At 46.9% G+C, this 8,852-nt stretch overlaps 2 protein-coding genes across 3 annotated transcripts; both read right to left on the bottom strand.

Annotated features, from left to right (window-relative positions):
* Positions 1 to 264: 264 nt before the first annotated feature.
* Positions 265 to 4,458, bottom strand: LOC146420648 (uncharacterized). Of its 2 annotated transcripts, XM_085048052.1 has the most exons (3): positions 4,212 to 4,458; positions 895 to 1,702; positions 265 to 789 (listed from the first exon to the last, which is right to left on the bottom strand). In XM_085048052.1, exons 1-3 carry the CDS (start codon positions 4,433 to 4,435, stop codon positions 271 to 273), a joined length of 1,551 nt encoding a protein of 516 aa, XP_084904178.1. In that variant the 5' UTR covers positions 4,436 to 4,458; the 3' UTR covers positions 265 to 270. The 2 variants fall into 2 exon arrangements, with proteins under 2 accessions (XP_084904178.1, XP_084904179.1); XM_085048053.1 differs by having other exon boundaries at positions 265 to 1,702; positions 4,212 to 4,453.
* Positions 4,459 to 5,967: 1,509 nt separating this feature from the next.
* On the bottom strand, positions 5,968 to 8,846 carry LOC146420647 (DDB1- and CUL4-associated factor 11-like). Its single transcript, XM_085048051.1, has 4 exons — positions 8,741 to 8,846; positions 7,423 to 7,569; positions 6,570 to 6,676; positions 5,968 to 6,052 (listed from the first exon to the last, which is right to left on the bottom strand). The coding sequence occupies exons 2-4, from the start codon at positions 7,529 to 7,531 to the stop codon at positions 5,972 to 5,974; spliced, it is 297 nt and encodes a 98-aa protein (XP_084904177.1). The 5' UTR covers positions 7,532 to 7,569; positions 8,741 to 8,846; the 3' UTR covers positions 5,968 to 5,971.
* Between the last annotated feature and the right edge of the window lie 6 nt (positions 8,847 to 8,852).

Genomic DNA, 8,852 nt, shown 5'->3' with positions numbered 1-8,852 from the left:
TCCCCATTTTTCCCCAAACTTTTCTCCCATTTTTTCTCCATTTTCCTCCATTTTTTCCCCATTTTTCCCCCAAATTTCCTCCTAAATTTTCCCCATTTTTCCTCATTTTTCCCCCATTTTTCCCCTAAATTTTCCTCAATTTTTCTCCATTTTCCCCTATTTTCACTCAATTTTTTCTCCCATTTTTTCCCATTTTTTTCCATTTTTATTGATTTTTTTCACCATTTTTCCCCCATTTTCCCCCAAATCCCTGTCACACCCCTCCCCCCCTCAGCCCCACCCCGGCGGCCCGGGTGACCACGCCCACCGGTACCACCCCCGGTAGGTCAGCACCCAGCCCAGCCAGCCCAGCGCCGCCCCGGCCGCGTTGCTCGCCCAACTCCCGCGGTAGGTCAAGATGGCGACCAGCAGGAAGTGCCACGTGACCAGCAGGGTCAGCGCCAGCAGGTACAGGATGGACAGAGCCGCGGGGGGGTCGCCGCGGGGGGCAAGATGGCCGCCGGCCGGGTCAAAATGGCCGCCGGGGTATCCAAAATGGCGGCTTTGGGGCTCAAAATGGCCGCCACGGGGCACAAAATGGCGGCTGGAGTATTCAAGATGGCCGCCAGGGTAGTCAAGATGGCCGCCGGGGTGGTGGCTGGGGGCAAGATGGCGGCCGGAGTATTCAAGATGGCCGCCGGTGGGTTCAAAATGGCGGCCGGAGGATTCAAAATGGCGGCCGGGGTAGGCAAGATGGCGGCCGGGGGGGTAGGAATGGCGGCGGGAGGATTCAAGATGGCCGCCGGGGAGGTCAAGATGGCGGAATCCAAGATGGCCGCCAGAGTCAAAATGGCGGAATCCAAGATGGCCGCCGGTTTCAAGATGGCGGCTCTCAAGATGGCCGCCGGATCCAAGATGGCCGCCGCCCCACCACCACCTCGGCCGCCATCTTGGCCACGCCCACCCCGCCGCCATCTTGGCTTCTTCTTCTTCTTCCTCCCCTTCCGCCATCTTGGCTTCATCCACTTCCGGCCCGGCGGCCATCTTGCTTCCGGCCGCCATCTTGAATCTGGGCGCCATCTTGGATGGAAACTCCCTTTCCTCTCCGGCCGCCATCTTGAATCTCGGCGCCATCTTGGCTTCGTATCCCACTTCCGGCCAGGCGGCCATCTTGGACTCGTATCCCACTTCCGGCCAGGCGGCCATCTTGCTTCCGGCCGCTATCTTGAATCTGGGCGCCATCTTGGCTTCGTATTCCACTTCCGGCCAGGCGGCCATCTTGGATTGGTATTCTACTTCCGGCCAGGCGGCCATCTTGAATCTCCCCACCATCTCGCCCCCCCCGGCGGCCATCTTGGAGCCGTACAGCCTCCTCCCCAGCGCCGCCGCCTCCTCGGCCAATCCCAACCCACAATGCACCAGGGCGAAGGCCTGGGGGGAGGGGCCGAAGCCCTCCCAGCGATGCCCCGCCCCCCGGCAGGCCTCGGGGCGGGGGAGGGGCAGCAGGAGGACGCCCAGCTCGGTGTCGGCGCGGCATTGGCCGGTGGCGGTGAGGAGGGCGTGGCCGAGGGCGTGGCCCAGGCGGGAGAGCAGCAGAGCCACGCCCAGGCGGCCGATGGCGCGAAGGGCGGGGCGCCAGGGGGGGCGGAGCCAGGGGTGGGAGGCCACCAGCAGGGAGCCAATCAGCAGCCAGGTCCAGGCGGTGGCCGAGGCGGTCAGGCGGCTGGGAAGGGGAGGAGTTATTGGTTATTGATCGGTTATTGGTTATTGATTGGTTATTGGTTAGGGATTGGGGATTGATTGGTTGGTGGTTGGGGATTGGGGATCGATTGGTTGAGCCTGGATTGGTTATTGACTCTTAAATGGTTATTGGTAATCGATTGGGTATTGGTTATTGATTAGTTATTGGTTATCGATTGGTTATCGGCTATGGATTGGTTATCAGTTATTGGTTAAGGACTGGTTGGGGATTGGTTGGGGATTGGTGATCGATTGGTTGAGCCTGGATTGGTTATTCGATGGTGATTGGTTATTGGCTATCGATCAGTTCTTGGTGATTGATTGGTTATTGGTGATTGATTGGTTATTGGTTATCGGTGATTGATTGGTTAGCAATTGGTTGGTGATTGGTGATCGATTGGTTGAGCCTGGATTGGTCATTGATCATTCAATGGTCATTGCTTATTGATCAGTTATTGGTTATTCATTGGTTATTGGTTATTGATCAGTTATCGGTTGGTTATTGGTTAGTTATTCATTGGTGATTGGTGATCAATTGGTTATTGATTGGTTATTGGTTGATGATGATTGATTGACACAGCGATGGAGTCATGGGTTATTGATTATTGATTTATTGGTTATTGATTGGTTATTGATCAGTTATTGATCGGTTATTGATTAGTCATTCCACCCCATTGATCCCAAATTTCCCCATTTTTACCCAAAATTTCCCCAAAATTTCCCAAAATTTTCCCCAAATTTTCCCCAAAATTTCCCCAAATTTCCCAAAAATTTCCCCAAATTTTCCCCAAAATTTTCCAAAATTTCCCCAAAATTTCCCCAAATTTCCCAAAATTTTCCCAAAATTTTCCCAAATTTCCCCAAATTTCCCCAAATTTTCTCCAAGTTTCCCAAAATTTCTCGAAAAATTCCCCAGAATTTCCCCAAAATTTACTCAAAATTTCTGAAAATTTTCCCAAAATTTCTCCAAAATTCCCCAAAATTTCCTCAATTTTTACCCCAAATTTCTCTTCTTTTCTCACCAAATTTCCACTTTTTAACCCAAATTTTCTGAAGATTTTTCCCAAATTTTCTCCAAAATTTTCCCAAATCTTCCCTGAATTTTCTGTGTTTTTCTGTCAATTTTTATCATTTTCACCCCAAATTTCTCCTCTTTTCTCACCAAATTTCCACTTTTTGACCCAAAATTTCCCAAATTTCCCCAAAATTCCCCAAAATTTCCCAAATTTCCCCATATTTCCCTCAAATTTTTCCCAATTTGACCCACAGATCCCAAATTCCACCTGATTTTTCCTCCCAAAAAATCCCATTTTTCACCCAATTTTTGCCATTTTTTCCCCATTTTTGCCCAATTTTTCCATGATTTTCGCCAGTTTTTTTCTTCCCCAAAAATCCCAATTTTTCACCCAAATTTCCACTATTTTTCCTCCCAAAAAAATCCCAATTTCCACCCAATTTTCCCTCAGTCTTTCCCATGATTTTCCCTTTTATTTTTTCCCAATTTTTCCCCACATTTTTCCCCAATTTTTCCCCAATTTTTTCCCCATTTTTCCCCAATTTTCCCCCAAAATTTTCCCCATTTTTTCCCAGTTTTTTCCCCAATTTTTTCCCCAATTTTTTCCCCAATTTTTTCCCCAATTTTTCCCCAATTTTCCCCAATTTTTCCCCAATTTTTCCCCATTTTTTCCCCAATTTTTTCCCAATTTTCCCCCAAAATTTTCCTCATTTTTTCCCCAATTTCCCCCAACTTTTTCCCCATTTTTTCCCAATTTTCCCCCAAAATTTTCCCCATTTTTCCCGATTTTTTAATTCATTTTTACTTCGCCCTCCAAATCTCCCTCTCCAGCCCCATAGATTGACCCACAGATCCACAGATCCAATCCCAGCCCCACATCTCCACCCCAAAACCCTCTCCAGCCCCATAGATTTCCATTCTCAGCCCCACAGATCCTCCAAATTTCCCTCCCCAGCCCATAGATTGACCCACAGATCCCAATTCCTGCCCCATAGATTGACCCACAGACCCCAGAGATCACCCCAAACTCCATTCCCAGCCCCACAGATTTCCATCCCCAGCCCCATAGATTCTCCCAAGCCCTCTCCAGCCCCACAGCTCCCAATCTCTGCCCCACAGATTTAATTCCCAGCCCCATAGATTCACCCCAAACCCCAATTTCAGCCCCACAGATCCCAATCCCAGCCCCATAGATCCTCCACATCTCCCTTCCAGCCCCATAGATTGATCCCAAACGCTCTCCAGCCCCATAGATTTCCATTCCCAGCCCCATAGATTTCCATTCCCAGCCCCACAGATCCAACCCCAAACCCTCCCCAGCCCCACAGATCCTCCAAATCTCCCTCCCCAGCCCCACACATCCCAATTCCACCCCATAGATTTCCACCCCCACCCCATAGATTCACCCCAAACCCCTCCCCAGCCCCCCAAATCCCCCCAAGCCCCCCCCACAGATTCACCCCATAGATGCACTCACGCCTCCAGGCGGTTGTGGGGCGAGGCCAGCAGGCTGTGTGGGTCAGCCCTGCCCCTCAGCAGCGCCCCCAGCCCCACAAGTGCCGCCAGCAGCACCCCGTGGGCTCGGGGGAATCCCGGCAGCCCCAGCAGGGTCGCTGCCCCACGGCACAGGCAGGCCAGGGCTGCCCCACAGCAGCGCTGCCCCACGGCCAGCCGCTGCCCCACAGATCCGCTCTGCCCCATGGCGCCGGGCTGGATTGTTTTGGGGGTTTTTTTGGGGGTTTTTGGGGTTTTTTTGGGGGGTTTTCCCCTCCCCCACCCCCCCGGTTCGTCCTTCGCTCGTCCTGTGGTGGAGGAGGGTGGGGGAGGGGCGAGGGGGTGAGGGGTGGATGGATGGGGGCAGGTGGGGTGGGGGAGGGGCGGGTGGGGGAGGGGATTTGGGGTGGGTTTGGGGATTTTGTGGGGCGGAATTTGGGGTCTGTGGGGCAGGAATTGGGATCTGTGGGGTGGGAAAGGAATCTGTGGGGCAGAGAAGGAAATCTGTGGGGTGGGAATGGAATCTATGGGGCAGAACATGGGATCTGTGGGGCTGAGAGGATCCTATGGGGCAGAATTTGGGGTCTGTGGGGCTGGGAGGAATCTATGGGGCAGAGAGTGAAATCTATGGGGCTGGGAGGAGATCTGTGGGGTGAATCTGTGGGGCTGAGGATGGAATCTGTGGGGAAGAAATGGATCTGTGGGGCTGAGAGAGGAACTTGTGGGGCTGGGAGGAATCTGTGGGGCAGAATTTGGGATCTGTGGGGCAGAAAATGGAATCTATGGGGCAGAATTTGGGATCTGTGGGGTGAATCTGTGGGGCTGGAGACGATCTGTGGGGCAGAATTTGGGATCTATGGGGCAGAAAATGAGATCTATGGGGCAGAAAAGGAAATCTATGGGGCAGAAATCGGGTCTGGGGGTGAATCTTGGTTGAAAAAATAGAGAATTTTTAAACAGGAAAATATGTTTTTCGGAGCTAAAAAAATGAGAATTTTTGGGCTAAAAAATGAGGATTTTTAGGTAGAAAAAAAAAAGAATTTTTGAGATAAAAACAGAGAAATTTTGGGTTGAAAAAGTGAATTTTTAAACAGAAAAAAGTGTATTTTTGAGCTCAAAAAATGAGAATTTTTGGGTAAAAAAATGAGAATTTTTGGGCTCAAAAAAGAGGATTTTTAAGTTAAAAAAAATGAGAATTTTGGGGATAAAAAATGAGACTTTTTGAGTAAAAAAAAAAAGAGAATTTTGGACTCAAAACCCGAGAATTTTTGGGCTCAAAAAAAGACGATTTTTAGGTGAAAAAACCCCGAATTTTTAACCAAAAAAAAAGCGAATTTTTGAGTTAAAAAATGAGGATTTTTGAGCTCAAAAATGAGAATTTTTGGCTCAAAAATGACAATTTTTGGGCTCAAAAAATGACAATTTTTAAGGTGAAAAAACCCGAATTTTTGAGCTAAAAAAGCGGTTTTTGAGCTAAAAAAATGAGAATTTTTGGGTTCAAAAATGAAGATTTTTTGGGTTAAAAAAAGACAATTTTTTGGCTCCAAAAATGAGAATTTTTGGGTCAAAAAAAGAGAATTTTTGAGATAAAAAAATGACAATTTTTGGCCTCAAATCCTGACGATTTTTAGGGATAAAAACCCCAAATTTCCAACCCCAAAAAAATCCCAATTTTTCCCAATTTTTCCCCCTAAAAATCTCAATTTATTTTTTATTTATTTTTATTATTTTTTATTTTTATTTTTATTTTCCTTCCTCTCCTCCTCCGTCATCCGGATCTCGGCGATTCTCGCGATAACTCCAGAGGCGCAGCGAGCCGTCCCACTGGGGGGGGAGGGGCCAAGCTTAGCCACGCCCACCTGGGACACGCCCACTTAACCCCTGAAGCGCCGGGTAAAACCTAAAAAATTCCCATTTTTCCTCCCAAAAAACCCCCAATTTTTTACCTAAAAAAATCCCAAAAAATCCCCCAAAAAATCCCATTTTTTACCCCCAAAATTCCCATTTTTGCCCCAATTTTTACCCTAAAAAAATCGCAATTTTTGCCCCCAGAAAAATCCCAAATTTTCCCCTAAAAATTCAATTTTCCCCCCAAAAAATTCCCATTTTTTTCCCCAAATTTCCCAATATATTTCCCCCAAAAATCCCAAATTTCCCCAAATTTTTGCCCAAAAATCCCAAAATTCCCCCAAAATCCCCCAAAATCCCAATTTTTCCCCCAAAAAAATTCTAATTTTTTCCCCCAAAAAATCCCAAAATTTTCCCCAAAAATTCCCAAGTTTTTCCCCCAAAAAATCCCATTTTTTTCCCGCCAAATCCCCAATTTCTAAGCCCCGCCCACCGAAGCGCTGGCAAGCCACGCCCCCTCGGGGCTCCAGCTGACGTCACGAACACACGCGCCGTGATTGGTCAGCCGCCGCAGGACACGCCCACTCATGACGTCATAGACTGGCGACGGGGAGAGAAACCGGAAACAACCAAATTGGGGATTTTTAAACACTTTTTCCCATTTTTCCCAAATTTTTCCCATTTTTTCCCAGTTTTTTTCCAAATTTTCCCATTTTTCCCATTTTTCCTAATTTTTCCCAATTTTTTCCTGATTTTTTCCCAATTTTTTCCCATTTTTTCCTTAATTTTTTCATTTTTTCCTCAATTTTTTTCTCTTTTTTCCCAAATTTTTTCTCATTTTTTTTCAAATTTTTTCCCATTTTTTCCCAATTTTTCCCCAAATTTTCCTAATTTTTTCTGGTTTTTTCCTCCACTTTTTCCCAATTTTTCCCAAAATTTTCCCCAATTTTTCCTCAACTTTTCCCAATTTTTTCCCATTTTTTCCCAAATTTTTTCCCAATTTTTCCCGATTTTTTTCTCAATTTTTTCTGTTTTTTCCTCAATTTTTCCCAATTTTTTTCTAATTTTTTTCTCAATTTTTTCCCAATTTTTTCCCCAATTTTTCCCAATTTTTTTCTCAATTTTTTCCCCATTTTTTCCCAAATTTTTCCCATTTTTTCCCAAATTTTTTCCCCATTTTTAACCCTTTCCTCCCCATTTTTCCCCATTTTTCTCCATATTTTCCCCATTTTTTCACCGATTTTCACCATTTTTTCACCATTCCTCCCCAAATTTTCCCCTCCCCTTCCCCTCCCGCCCCATTTTTTCCCGATTTCCCCCTTTTTCCCCCCAAAATTCCCGCTCACCAATCACAGCTCCCTCGGCGCTCCCCGCCGCCAGCCCCGCAGCGCCCCCTAGCGGCGCCAGGCGGCAGCGCAGGAGGGTGTGAAGCACCACGTGACCGCGATACGTCATCAGGGAGGAGTCGCCCGGAAGGGGCGTGGCCAGGCGGGCTGGGGGGAGGGGACGGGGTCAGGCCACGCCCACAACCGGAAGTGGGGAAATTGAGCCAAAATTCTCCCAAAATTGACTTTAAATGACCCAAAATTGACCAAAATTTGACTCAAAATTTGGCCAAAATTCACCCAAAAAATGTCCCAAAATTTGGCGAAAATTGACCCAAAGTTGACTCAAAATTTGGTCAAAATTCACCCAAAAACTGACTAAAAATTGACCCAAAATTTACCAAAAAATTCACCCAAAATTTACCCAAAATTTGGTGAAAATTGACCCAAAAATTGACTAAAATTTGACTCAAAATTGACTCAAAATTGTCCCAAAATTGACCAAAAATTGACTCAAAATTGACCCAAAATTTGGTGAAAATTGACACAAAATTTGGCCAAAATTCACCCAAAAACTGACTAAAAATTGACCCAAAATTGACCAAAATTGGCCAAAAATTTGGTGAAAATTCACCCAGAAATGACCCAAAATTTGGTTCAAAATAACTCAAAATTGACCCAAAATTGACTCAAATTTTCACCAATTTTCCCCATTTTTTCCCCAATTCTCCCCATTTTTCCCCTCCCAGTTCAAACCAGTACAAACCAGTATCCCCATTTCCCCATTTTTTCCCCAATTTTAGTCATTTTTCCGATTTTTAACCCTTTCCTCCCCGAATTTTTGCGTTTTTCCCCCAAATCTCTCCACTCACAGCTCCCCTGGTGGCCAAAACCGGCATTGCAACTTTCCCCATTTTTCCCCAATTTTTTCCCCATTTTTTCCCATTTTTCCCCATTTTTCCCCTCCCAGTTCCCTCCCAGTTCCCTCCCAGTACAAACCAGTAACCCCAAATCCCATTTTTCCCCATTTTCCCCCATTTTTAACCCTTTCCTCCCCATTTTCCCCAATTTTACTCCATTTTTGTCATTTTTTCCCCATTTTTTCACCAATTTTCCCCATTTTTTCCCCATTTCTCCCCAAATTTTCCCCTCCCAGTTCCTCCCAGTACAAACCAGTAACCCCAATCCCCATCTTCCCCATTTTTCCCCATTTTTAACCCTTTCCTCCCCATTTTTCGCTCTAAAATCCCCATTTTTCCACCGATTTTCACCATTTTTTCACCATTTCTCCCCAAATTTTCCCCTCCCAGTCCAAACCAGTCCCTCCCAGTCTCCCCACCGTGCCGCGGCGCCCTCTGCCAGCGGTAATCCCAGCTCTGCCTGGCCACTGCCCGCCGGGCGGCCGCGATGGCCGAAGGGCCGGAGGGACGGCGAAGGTCCCACAGCTTGGC

Source organism: Lichenostomus cassidix, unplaced genomic scaffold, assembly GCF_008360975.1.
Source record: "Lichenostomus cassidix isolate B80296 unplaced genomic scaffold, HeHo_3.0 HiC_scaffold_883, whole genome shotgun sequence".
NCBI lineage: Eukaryota > Metazoa > Chordata > Aves > Passeriformes > Meliphagidae > Lichenostomus > Lichenostomus cassidix.
The sequence above is the reverse complement of the archived record's forward strand: the minus strand, read 5'-3'. Positions and strand labels throughout refer to the sequence as shown.

Bases quoted from the DNA above. Each gene is read 5' to 3' on its own strand.
- LOC146420648 (XM_085048053.1), bottom strand. From the start codon at position 4,435: ATGGGGCAGAGCGGATCTGTGGGGCAGCGGCTGGCCGTGGGGCAGCGC. The intron at 1,703-4,211 runs GTGAGTGCATCT...TCCCCTTCCCAG, and splicing joins CCCCACAACCGCCTGGAGGC to CCGCCTGACCGCCTCGGCCA.
- LOC146420647 (XM_085048051.1), bottom strand. From the start codon at position 7,531: ATGACGTATCGCGGTCACGTGGTGCTTCACACCCTCCTGCGCTGCCGC. The intron at 6,677-7,422 runs GTGAGCGGGAAT...CCCCGTCGCCAG, and splicing joins CGCCGAGGGAGCTGTGATTG to TCTATGACGTCATGAGTGGG. The intron at 6,053-6,569 runs GTGGGCGGGGCT...CTCCCCCCCCAG, and splicing joins CGTGGCTTGCCAGCGCTTCG to TGGGACGGCTCGCTGCGCCT.